Consider the following 13,040-nt stretch of genomic DNA (forward strand, 5'->3'; position numbering starts at 1 on the left):
CTCCGGCATGCAATAATATCTGGTGCACTGGGAAATCGGTGTCAGATAAGGGCCGGTTTGATTTCGATCCCTGGCCAGAAAGCATGCAGCTTTTCACGATTTTGTTGAAGTGCAGGATGATCTGTGCCGAATGATTTAACGTTTTTACAAGTATAATGTACATGGTTACAGAATGTGATATGGCCGCCAGCGCCCTTGGAAACCAGCATCAGCTGCACTATTCTCTTGTATACAGTATTTTCTTCCGGAGCAACAATGGTAACTTGAATCACAGTGTAATCCACAGTGATTCTCAAAGAAACCCACGATCACGCGAGTCGAGTACCGTCGAGGACATTGAAATCCGATTGGGGCCGGCCCCCTTGCTGCTTTTAGCGTGTACATGCAAAGACTCTGTACAGTGTAGTTCACGTCACGCACACTGTAAAAATGGACCAGCCGTGCTCGCGGCTGGAAGGCCAACGCCCAGTGCCAGTGGGCGCTTCACTTCTCAATGGATATCAGTGTCCGCTGCAGTACATGCCGGGTGCAGCGCAACATTGGAATATTCACGCGTACAAGCAGCGCAAACCCGATTCATTTGAGGTTCCATCGAGCAGCACTGTGAGCCACACATAGACTGCGGAACATGGACAGTGTAAATGCTGTAAGACATGTTATTACTTGTATAACGAGTCGCAAATTTAACGGTTGTCCAAAATTCATAGGTTAACGAGAAGAATTGTTAACGATCTTGCAGTATTCCGGCATACCCACGCACAACATATATGAAGCAGTACGGCCTCAACGGATCTTATCATAACGAAGAAATGTCATCCGTTAAAACGTTACATTTACTTCCTCGTTATAATTATTATATACATGTTTTACAGTAGGATAATCTGTGACTCTGCTCCCCTGGACCCCCTGCGTTCTTCAGGGCCAGGCATTTCTGTGCATTAATTTCCGATCGGATACAGGAGCAGGATGCTCTCAGGATAATGCCGATAATATATCTGCGCTGCTAGACTAGACAATAAAGAGAATACAGAATCCATCCATCTGAGTGATGGATATCGTTTCACACATGGACTAGCTCATCAACTCTTGATAACAACAATCTCTAGACAGGTAAAAGCAAGGTAGACAGTTGACCGATGTTCGCTGCCGGCTCAAGTACACAGGAATTCTTTCAACATGCTCAGAGAACCACCAGATTGCAAATCAAACAAAAAATCAATATCTTGTGTTGAATAATGAATATAACGCTGTTATTGATCCACCGCATGCCAGCGCTTTACAAGTCCACAGTCGGCCGGTCAACGAGCACAGTCATACAAACTACACTACTGGCATGGACATGGAAAACCGGTCTCAGGTCAAGCGGCCCGAGGGCGCTGGCCATACAGCTGTGAGTGCGCATGCGGTCAACATGCGATCAACATGTGTATGTACGTTGCATGCAACGTTCTGTACGCACTGTGGGCGCCAGCCCCGGTCATTCGACCGGACGTCCATGTCCACGACAGTACTGTCCACTAATCTGCAGTGCACATGGAATCTTGTGACGCACTCATGCTTTTGTAATGTGTGTATTGCTCAGAGGTACCGTTCACTGCGCCGTCCTCCTCTATACTCTTATCCATGGCTAGCGTACCTTCACGGAATGCGGACCAGTTGTAGAGTGGAGCGACTGCATGGAGACAAGTGCGTGGCGATTACTGAGTGTGGGCGTAGCAACTTGTTGCGATGCGAGAGATGGCCGGCCATTGCTCTTCGTAGTGGAATCATTGCTGCTGGTCGCTGGGCGCTTGTAGTTCTCCGTGAATCCAAACTGGGTCCAGTAGACGCGTGGCAAACACAGTGTGATAACAGCGGCGTAGTGATATGCCATGATCACCAGACTGATGACCACCATTCGGAGATCCAGCTCGGTGTTCAGCAAAGCCGGCAGGAATGCTAGCAGAACGATGGTACAGATACTGCTGGTGACCATGATGAGCTTGGAGTCGTTGTAGTCGTCGGGAAGGCTGCGTGTTTGAAAGGCAAGATAGAAGGCAAGTATGTTCACTGCCACAAAGCAACCCAGGAGCACACCATTGGCGATGGCATTGTCCCGGCATGAATACCCAGCGTGCTGCTCGTCAACAAACACAAGCTGCGGTGCTGCCGGAAGTGCTTCCCGCAGAGCATAGTACAGAATGCAGAAGAGGAACGTGAAGAACAGTATGAGAAACACCTGGCCCTCGTTGCTGAGCAGTTTGCGGCGAAGTCCGCCACCTCGCCTGCCGTCCATCACCTGCATGGAGCTGAATATGGTGCCGAGACGGTTGGTTTTCAAGATCAGCGCACTGATCGATGCGGCAGTGAACAGCAGAAAGAGCATGTTGTGAATGTGGCAATGACCAATCGTAGACCTCGGTACATACAGAAGCACTATGTTGATCAGAAAAGTGCAAATGGCCGAGCCCAGTACGAACGTCATGTGCACGATATTGGAACGCAGGATCATCGGTTCCCGCCGGTGTCTAATGAAGAAGACCAGAACGACAGCAGTGAGAGCCGCGCCAAACAGACACAGTGCAATGACAATCCATGACCAGTAGCTGGGCCAGGGCCAGCGTACGATGATCGGCTCAATACACTGTGTGCGATTGACATTGGTGACAAGTCCAACGTCGCACCTGTCACACTCCAGGGAGTTCACCTCCTCGCTAAAGTGACCCGTGCTGCAACGAATACACGTCCAGCAACAGAACTGCTGCAAGCTGGTCTGCCGCAAGAAGTACCCTGGCCTGCAGGGCTCACTGCATATCGATGACGGAACTGCAGGCTGTCGGTTGTCTGGCGGCGATGTTCCGTTGTTCTCTCCCAACGCTGCCATCTCCTGCCTGCGAGCCGTCATGTTCACACAGCCCTGCTCCGCGTCACCAAAATCAACACAGCTATGTGTGTACCATTGTAACCTCGTGTCATACGTTTCACCTCCCTCAGTGAACCAGTCACCAACGCCTACTCGAGACAGCCGCTGACGACCATCATCGTTAGCAGTTGTTGTCACTCGCAGCGCCTGCAGCTCAAAGTACGGGAATCCACTCTGGCCCACGGTGAAAACCTCGCACGTTCTATTCACACCGCGTATGGAGCAGGGCAGCGTCAGCTCGCGGTACGTTCTGAGAATTTCCAGGGCGTTGACCGGGTTTGTGAGCAGCGTGCACTGCCCATCACGGCAGTACGGCTGAATGGAGGAGGAGGCGAGCGTGACGCTAAGCAGCGTACGCACCATGAACAGAGTGACGGAAGCAATTGTTAGCTCGAAGTCCGGGACGGGGAAGTCGGCGTCACAGTCCGGGTACTGCTGGCTGGACTTGAAGAAAGCCGCTTGGCAGGACTGAACAACTCTGCTGGATATCGAGCAGTTGCCGACTCTCTCCAAGTACGTCCTGGCATATGGACTACCCTTCGCCGTCTGTCGGCCAAAGTATTCTTGCTTTAGCCCAAAGGAATAGCCAGCTGTCAGAAGGTAAGCGTCCAGGAATATGCGCTCGGGAGTCGGTACGAATCCCAGAACGGTTGTTTTGTAGAACGCGGAGCTGGTTGGAACAGTGCTGGCGTAATCCAGTCGTGTAAACCAGTCACTACTGCCGATGATGATGCGATCCGTAATGTTGTGCTGATTGTAGACTGGTATGAATGCCGTCATTTGTCTGGGCGTGGCGAAGATGATGACGACCCTTGCGTTCGGACTGTTTCGTATTGCCACAGCCGCTTCCTCCAGAGACTCTGGGTCCTCAGCGGAGATGCGCTGCTGCACGGCAAAGCAGAATTTACCGTCACGACGCGACCGATCACGGATCAGGTTGTAGCCTTGCCCGCTATAGAGCTGGTCAGCTCCAGCAATCAGTGCCACGTACGTTGCTCCCAGCTCCGTGATGAGGTCCACAATGGCCTCCACCTGGTGATCATCAGATGGTGTCATTCGAAAGAAGTACGGATACTCGTTGTTGTTGTTAAATATCGGGCTTGAAGCCCACGCACTGATGTGTATGATGGTCCTGGCAGACAGCAGAGGAGAAATGGCGATGGCTTCCTGACTAGCCATTGGAATGAACAAACTGTTTGAAGCCGGTCTGGCGTTATCCTTTGCGGTGAATGCCAAATTTGGCGGCACTGGATCGCCATTGCTGACGTATCGGCCGAGATCCAGTAGGGTCTCATTGCGCGAGTCCAAATCCGCGTCCGTTGCGATTTCCAGCAGCTCAGCGAGTGCATGGCAACCGAATATGGATCCAGCCGTGCCCTGGTCACATGCCCTGACGTCGTGGTCCAGCAGAGTGATGTTCAAGTCCAAGTCGCGTATTAGCACATTGCCATCTCCGTATTCAGCCACAGCTGGCAGATCACCGCGCTGTACCGACAGCACGTTCTGCACCTGGGCCGCAGCTAGAAGATTCGAGGAGCACGAGTCGCGGATGACAAACGCCACGTCAGAGAACACTTTCAGGTCGGCCGCAAGCTGCAGATAAAGCACAGACGAGTATACGCATCACATGAGGGCATTCTCCTGGATGCAATCTTTTGCACGTGTATCCTGGTACAACCCTCTGAACATGTAGAGTGCTGCTCAATGAAATCCAGTTGCGTCACTCAAGCTTGCGCCTTGCATCATTTCGCCGTCCAGTGTTCGTAGATCTAGGGCTGCACAACGCCCGGCGCGTACTTGAGTGACGTGACTGGATTTCATTGAGCAACACTGTGCTTGAGGCATTAGACACGTTAGACATGGTTAGCATTTTACCGTTCACGCTAACTTCGACCGTCGGCCTGGACCGTCTTTTGTGTGTTTTCAGGACATGGTTAGCCTTTCGGTTTCTGACGCAACGATCGACGTAACCCTAGTTGGAATCTTACCGTTTCGTTTTCCCGCTAAACAGAGCTTTCGATAGTCGAAGCGATACCAAATGGACAGTATATTGTGTTTTGGGTACGAGTACCGTTGGATTTAGCGTGAACGGTGAAATGCTAACCATGACTATTGTCACACAGGAGTGGCAGGACCGAAAGTAATCTCTAACCACACAGGACACATAGTAATCTCTAATGCCATTCTACTGTCCTCGAAATCAAACAAAGCAAATGCAAAACAGCATTATTTCAGCTCCATAATAATAGTCATAATTCTTCCCTGAGCCCCCAAAGCAAGTATCGTGTTTCCTCGATTATAAGGCGCAGCCTATTTTCAGGTCTGAGATCAGTTGTTTCATTAACGTTACATTGACATTAAAGTAGGAAGTCACACTCGATCATAAGTCGCACGCCCTTCTTTGCCTTTGAAGTTTAGTGCAAAAAGGGCGACTTACATTCGGGGAAACACGGTACATACACAATATACAGTAAAACCTGTGACTAACGACTACCCCTTGGGGCCAGAGAACGCGGTCTTTAGTGGCAGGTGGTCCTTAGTTTAGATTTGCACCGCACAGCCATAGATGAATGTGAGACCATCCGTGCCTGGCAAAGTGGTCTGTAGTACCAGGCTGGTTGCTAGTCACGGTGGTCTTTAGTTACAGGTTTTACTGGATTAGGCTAAGGGTGCATGCTGAAAAGGGGGAAGGGGGTAAGGGTAACTGATCAAACTTAACCCTTTCCGTGCTGGCCCCTTTTACTCCAGCAAACTGACTTTCCAGCGCACTGACTCTCCTGGTGTCGTTTTCGCTCACATGTCCGAACGAATTTTTCTCTCAGTTCAGTTTGCCTGGATGGATTTTCATCATCATGGGCTTGTTGGAAAGATCAGGACCAAGCGAATCCATCCTAGTAGCACTCAACTCAATATGCATGGCGGTGCAACTTCTATGTCCTGTTGAAACTACTTCACGATGCCTCGGAAAGGCACAGCAACTCGATCTCACATTCTTTTTCGGTTTCTTGTTCCAGGTCAGCCGATTTTCACTATTCAAACTGCGCTGCAAAGCTGAGATCCACGTGCTTTTGCTGGTGTCCATTACGCATGCGCTGCACTAAAGGGAAATCCCCTGGCACGCAACAGAAAACTGCGAACGCCCGAACAAAAAAAACTCACGATCGCTCAGTGCCGTGAATTTTGTGTTCACACCGTCGCCGCTCCGTCAATCTTTCTCCTATCGTGAAGAACTAACTTTATATTGCTGGAAAGCTGAGCTCAATACCTTTCCAACGGTGTATCGATTGTCGCGATAGACTGATTTTTGACAGAGTTACGAAAGTTTGTACACTGATCTATGCACAGCGATATACTGCGCAAATCTCATGACGTCTAGACGTCATTAGTCGTTTGGCGTACAGTGCGCATGACGTCTATAGACGTCATTAGCACGGAAAGGGTTAACACCCACACACACATGTTGGCTCACAGTGGCCAGAATGGAAATACCAATGTATATATTCATGTAAAAGCTTACGTCTTCTGCTCCAAAGGTCAAGCCATACTCCAGTGCAGTAGCAAGTTGGTATGCTTCCCATCCTAGAAATCCAGAACAGCTCATGTTGCCTAAAGAGAAGCTAACATCAACAGTCGCACAATAAACACACACACACACACACACACACACAAGTCGGCCTCAGGATCCATAGCCACAGGCAGTGCCACAATCTCTTTTGGAATCAATCTTATGTCCCGTGGTGTGGATTACAGAGAGCTTGTGCAATTCCATTAAAGATCAATCTTATGTAGTGGTATGGATCACAGAGAGGTGCACCTGAACGTGAGGCAGTGTTTTGTCGGCAGGGTTATAGCCAGAACAAAAGTGAAGTGGGGTCTTCGGACCCAAATGTTTGTGTGTGAGTTTTACAGCCATTTTGTCCGCGAATTTCACCTACAGTCCATAAAAAGATGGGCCCTGGCTCTGGCGAGCTCCCGTATTTGGCGATTTTCGTGATTTCATCGTACACAGAGCAGTGCTGCGAAATTTGAAATTTGAAAAAGGGTCCAAAAGGGTACCTGAACTGGGGTTCGAACCGCACAATGCACTGTTGCAGGCGGGGTCAAACAACCTGGATTTTTATGGTTTTTCCCAATTCAGTGCTTTTGGGGCAAAACCTGGCCGAAATCCTATTCTTGTTATGGCTTGCTTTTTGGACAAAAAAACTGCAGAAACATAATTGGAAGAGGATTCCATAGGGGATTGCAGAAAAACATTCAAAGTTTGACCCATTTATGGCCAAAAGCTAGACGTCCATCTTTTTCTGAATGGACTGTATACCAGTAAGCAACCGACCAACTTCTATTGCATGTATTTATTCACGGGCCACTGGAACCCGTTATGAGCATCTTTCAGAGGTAAGTGATGAATATACTGTAGCGGACATTGAAATCCGTTCAGAAGTCGAAAGTGAAGGAGGGCGCAGTGCCCTGCAGTGTCGCTCCTGCAAGAACCCTGGATCCGGGTTGGCACTTCTCATATACACGTACAGTGTGCAAATAACTGCATGCAGTATGTGAAAAGAACATACCGGTAATATGTGCTCTCCACATGATGATGTACTAAGTATTGGGAACACTACAATCGTACTCAAACCAGACATTTTTTTTCGATTTAGTAAAACGGTGCATTTGCCTGTACACACAGTAAAACCTGTCAAGGAGACCACCTGTCCAAGAAGACCACTGAAACCAGGATCAAGGGATGCTATTTCCAGTCAAATGACCCTGGATAAGGAGACAACCTGGTAACAGAGACCACGTTTTCAAGGTCCCTTGAGCGGTCGTCTTAGACCAGTTTCACTGTACAGTACGGCTCAATGAGATCCAGTCGGTCACTCAAGCACGCGCCGGACGTTGCGCAGCCCTAGACCTGTGGCCGGGAAATGATGCAAGGCTCACACTCGAGTGGCGCGACTGGAGGCTGAGTGGAGCACTGTAGTCTGTAGCAATGACTGCATGCTATTTACCTGCTATGGAAAGGCAGGATGGCTGCTTCCAACATGCTGTACGTCTTGTCATCGTCGGGATCCCCGTTGTTGAAGAAAGCCGAACATATCATTGGTGTGTCCTCCCCGGAAAGCAGCGGATGATCGAGGTTGAGTATTTGTCCACACGATCTCAGCACCAACACATGTACTACACCATAAAGTACCAAAGCGACCGTTCCAGACACGCCCGTTGGCCACTTCATCCTGTCCACCTGTCCAGAGTTTCCACCGGAAATTCCTCCAGCTGACACGTTTGTCCGACCCCTGCTAGGCCAGGGCCTAGATCGATGTAGATGGGCTATGGCAAAGACTGCAAAGAAATGCCTCTCGAAAACCACGCGACGTTAGTACGGGTGCACGTCCATCACAAACTGTTGGAACACTACAATCGTAGCGCTGAATACCAGCAAATCATGTTTTTCGAAGTCACTTGTAGCGTTCAAGCTTCCTTTCTAGTTTCAAATAATTCGTCATCCTGCAATCTGGCAATGGGTTTGCTGGCTGTGGATCAGGCACAGATCAGGTATACGGTAGACTGTCGCCTGAAACACGCTCGCACCGCAGGCGACGTGATGATAGCAACAGAATAATAATTATTATCATCTGCGAACAAGTGAGAGCAAGAGCCTAGCCTTAGCAGCCCAGAAGTACTGTAGAACTGTAGTAGACTAGAAGTAGACACGAAAGTCGGAAGAAAAAAAGGGTACCGTACCGGTGTGTTTTTGGTTCTGATAATCCGTGACTCAGGCGTTTGTCCGCTACATGTACTCCATTTCAATCATTCTATTCTTTTTTAGATGCAGATGACTCTAGCCTAGGTTACAGTATGTAGGTGGCAAGAACGGAGTGTGCTGAGTGTCGCCGCAGGGGAGAACTGATTCAAGACTCAAGTGGAGTGTTCCATACGTCCTTGTTTCGAAACTCGTGACCTGACGAGTACGAGTGCAAGGGCAACAAGTCCTGCGGGCGGCTGCCTACAAGTGTGGATCTCGAGGTATATACCGGTAGTCATTGTAATGTGGAGCTTGCTCAATGATCATTAATTTTTAAAACTACTCCACTACAGCTGTACTACTACTACTACATGTAGTACTACATTCGGACCTCGCATAACCGCACACATCCATTTTCCACAAAAATATCCGGATAGGCGAGAGAACCGGATAATCGAACACCCATACTGTGTGTATGCATGGCAAATGCTGTAAATCGGTAACCAGCAATTTTCTTCCGGATGGCGAGGGATCCGGATAAAAGAGGACCTTTGGTTGTTTCCACTTCCAGAATGCCAGTGTCTAGTGCCTACTGCCTAGCTAGCTACCGTGTTTTGTGCACCTCTGAACTCGTTCACGTAAAAATAGGAAGTTCCGAGCTGTAGAGTACTAGTACATGTAGTACTGATCTCATTCCGCATCCAACTCGTGGCGGGTTTTACTCGGCAGCACTCTGCATGACTGTCATCACTTCCACATGAAAGCGATGACAGTCCTCAGTCCTTTGAGGCTTTGTAGGGGTGACTAATAAAGGTACTTAATATTTTGGTGGAGACGAATGGACAGCGTTGTTGCCTTGTCGCACGACACCCACACCAGCTAGCTTCACCCTGGAGGTCTACAGACTAGTACTTCCTATGTAATGCCTTTGGCTAGTATGGCTCCCTGCCGAAGTAATGAATCGATGATTGTGTTGCTTTCAGAGCTGACCTGACAGAGATTGTTACCGCTGAACCGCTAGCTCTTCCCGGCCTACTACGTCATTGTACTATTATATTATCCAAAACTGGTAAACTAGTATTAGATAAGTACAGGTTCCTGCACGAGTATGAGGGCAGTACCGCGGAATCCAGCCCGCGCCGCGATAGCGGCAAGGGCTGGATGAGCAGCGGTACTGACCGAGTATGAGTGACTGGAACGTGTTTCCCATAATGCACCCAAGCCAAGGAGATCACTCACAATCTTTGACGTTTGAGTTTACATGAACCATTCTGTGACTTGACTCGAGCTCTGGATGAGGCTGTGTCAGTGTGAGCTGAGTGAGAGTGACTTCGACAACCGGACACGGACTACAGTACACGACTTTTGCATGTACTTTCAGACCACAGAAGCTTGTCATTGAAATGGTAGACTCATGAGTGGATTCTGTCCGCTGCCCGTCGTCAAGTGACGACGGGCAGTGGATTCCGTCCACTGCCCGTCGTCACTTGACGACGGGCAGTGGAACTAGTTCGATCACCATTCTTCAGGCAGGATCGCGCTTTCCAGCCCGCGTAATTTGATCTGTCATTGGTCGACTCCAAGGCGACAGTCATGTGACATACGGGAAACCTTGTTTCATGCTGTCAATCTAACAATTACATTGTACTAGTACAGGCCATGGCCAGGTTCAGCTACCTATCCAAGCTGCCAAGGCTTCAATTCGGTCTGCATTACTCTGCAACCGCATACCCCCGGCCATTGCTCAACACCAGCAAATAATAATTCCGCAGCATTCCGCCCCGGCATGAGACCACCATCCTCAATCAGCTCCTCACTGGCCACTGCAGCCTGCTGAACAAGTACATGTACTTACAGATTGAGGCCGCACCTTCACCCGATTGCGCTCACTGTCCTGGAACACGAACAGTTGATGATGCTTGCCCACCTCCTGCTAGTAGGGTCCCGCGGATTCTGCCAGCAGAAAAATTGGCAGAATTCGGTACTTTGTCTGGTAAGCTTCATGCATGTTTGGTATGTGGATAAAAAAATGGAGCAGAATTCGAGGAATTGCCGGCCAAAAGGTTTGTATGGTTCTGCCAATTTCACTGCTTTTCGAGCAGAATCCGCCGGTCCCTATCTGCTAGCTTGCCCTGCCAGACACCATGGACACAGCAGTCGAGCAGCTACCCCGCAGTACACGTCTATGTACATGTACCTTCACGTCAATCAGGGAGGCAATTCTCACACAACCATCTGAAGCTATCCAGTTCTTGCAACTGGAGAAACTGGTCTAAGTTTCTACTACATGTACACTGTACTCTCACAGTCATTTTCATATTTTATTATGACTTGTAGATACCGAAGAAGAAGTAGAAGAAGAAGTACGGTACTAGTACAAATATGCACCGTGGCATGACTGCAGTTTCCAATCGAAATCCTGCTGTGCCTCTATACTAGTAGTCCATATTGAGACTCAGAGTCAGAGCATTGTTGCGTTCGCCCCCAATCATCGGATGTATAATGACATTGTACATTGGGTTACATGGTATTATATAACCCAATACTAGTTCAAAACTAGTACAGTGGTCCCTCTATAATCCGGCACCATTTGTGCCACGGAAAACCTGCTGGATTAGGGAGGGTGCTGGATTAACAAATCTGATTTACTGCTGCAATGTACATGAAGAGGACATTTTGGCTACTGAAAATTGTGCTGGTTTATCGAGGGTGCTGGATTATAAAGTGCTGGATTAGAGAGGGACGACTGTATTAGATAAACCTTGTTATACCGTACTGGCAATATATGTTGCCGCGTAACGCGTAACGCAGGGGGGTGCGGCGTAACGCGCGACCAGGCTAGTGCGACAAATTTTCGTTAAATCGTAACGCGCGTCGGGCGGGGTGCGGCGATTTTCTCATTGCAGTTTGCACTGCAAAAAAAGGCTGGAAACTGTGAAAGCACGTGTACCGCGTGGTGAAAAGTTCAAAACTGGACGCAGCAGGAAGTCCTGACACTCGAAGGCGCATCATTCAGTGGTTGGCGATCTCAATGGTTTCTTCTTTCCCGAGGTCGTTTTGCGAAGAAGAGCGATGTGTTTACCAGTTTCCTTGTGACAATGCAGAAGTCTCTATTCGCCTTCGGCGTGAAGAAAATCACGCCCAAGGAAAGTGAAAAAGGAAAGGATGAGGAGAGAAAGGAGACGAAAAACAGGATTGCTGCTGATCGTGCAAAGAAAGTTTTAGTGAAGCAGAAGAAAGTTCGTGAGCAAACGAGAAAGCGTGTTCGTCGGCACCGCCAAAAGGCCCAAGCATCATTCAGTGGTTGGCGATCTCAATGGTTTCTTTTTTCCCGAGGTCGTTTTGCAACTGAATTTCTGTGCCTTCAATGTGGATGAAAAGAAAAAATGATGCGGCAAAAGCAAAAAAATGATGCGGCAATAGCAAAAAAGTGATGCGGCAATAGCAAAAAAAAGGACTGCGGCAATATAGAAACCTGTGTAACGGCTCCTGTGCGACTTTGCATGTAACGCCCTGCGTGCGGCAAACATGTGCCAAATAACGCTTCATGGCCTCACTGCGGCAACATAATATTGCCAGTACGGTAGTTCACGCATATCGCGCATATTGTTAGATTGACAGCATGAAACAAGGGGCTCTGCCAACCGTGTTTCCGAACACAGTGCTAGTGTCCTCCACCTTGTTTCATGCTGCCAATCTAACAATGTACATACATGTACATGACTGTAGACTAGTCATTCATTCATCTTGTCATGTAAACATGTAGCACATTACTAGATGGAGGGGTGCATACACATGTACAAAAACTTCTACACGACTTCTGGTTTTGTTTCTTGACTTCTGAATTTTTCAGCTTTTACAGTTTTAGAGGCCGAGGAAAAGTTTCAAGTCCTGCATGGTCATGTACATGTACAATGTAAGAAGTCAAAATACAGAATGGCTGGGTTGAATTACTTGAGTCTTTTGTATGCATGTACAATGATCATGTAGATCAGGGAATTACCCGCCACACGTCGTGCATTTACATGTACATGTAGTTGGTGTGAGAGGGTTGCCAGTTCGTAGGGTCTGATCCGGCTCAGGAGCGGTATTGTGTGGGAACTGAACGGATATTTGTCATCAAGTGTACAGTGTTTTGTTTTACTCTCTCATTGTGTTTTTTTCTCCATGTGGCATGGTATTTTTATTTCCTGTATTTTATTTATTTTTTTTTTTTCACGGAAAAGGCGGCCAGCTAGCCCGCGGCCAGAACGTGCTAAGTAACAGTTAGTTGGTTTTCAATGAATTGTTTTGAGTTTTTCCCGTACAAGAGGCGGTTCCACCTGTTTAAAAAAATGGTAAAAAATTTTCATAGGCGCTAGGCGCCGCCGCGTCAACATGTTTCAGTAAAGACGTTAG

General features: G+C 48.4%; 1 protein-coding gene across 1 annotated transcript; it reads right to left on the reverse strand.

Moving 5' to 3' along the window:
• Positions 1-682: 682 nt before the first annotated feature.
• On the reverse strand, positions 683-8,629 carry LOC135811494 (extracellular calcium-sensing receptor-like). The gene is made up of 3 exons (XM_065324732.1): positions 7,909-8,629; positions 6,420-6,519; positions 683-4,495 (listed from the first exon to the last, which is right to left on the reverse strand). The coding sequence occupies exons 1-3, from the start codon at positions 8,130-8,132 to the stop codon at positions 1,628-1,630; spliced, it is 3,192 nt and encodes a 1,063-aa protein (XP_065180804.1). The 5' UTR covers positions 8,133-8,629; the 3' UTR covers positions 683-1,627.
• Between the last annotated feature and the right edge of the window lie 4,411 nt (positions 8,630-13,040).

The sequence above is a fragment of the Sycon ciliatum genome, chromosome 3, assembly GCF_964019385.1.
Source record: "Sycon ciliatum chromosome 3, ocSycCili1.1, whole genome shotgun sequence".
NCBI classification, from domain to species: domain Eukaryota; kingdom Metazoa; phylum Porifera; class Calcarea; order Leucosolenida; family Sycettidae; genus Sycon; species Sycon ciliatum.

Coding starts and splice junctions, on each gene's coding strand:
- LOC135811494 (XM_065324732.1), bottom strand. CDS start 8,132: ATGAAGTGGCCAACGGGCGTGTCTGGAACGGTCGCTTTGGTACTTTAT. Junction 6,520..7,908: donor ATCCTGCCTTTCCATAGCAG/GTAAATAGCATG, acceptor TGTTGATGTTAG/CTTCTCTTTAGGCAACATGA. Junction 4,496..6,419: donor TGACCTTTGGAGCAGAAGAC/GTAAGCTTTTAC, acceptor CTTTATCTGCAG/CTTGCGGCCGACCTGAAAGT.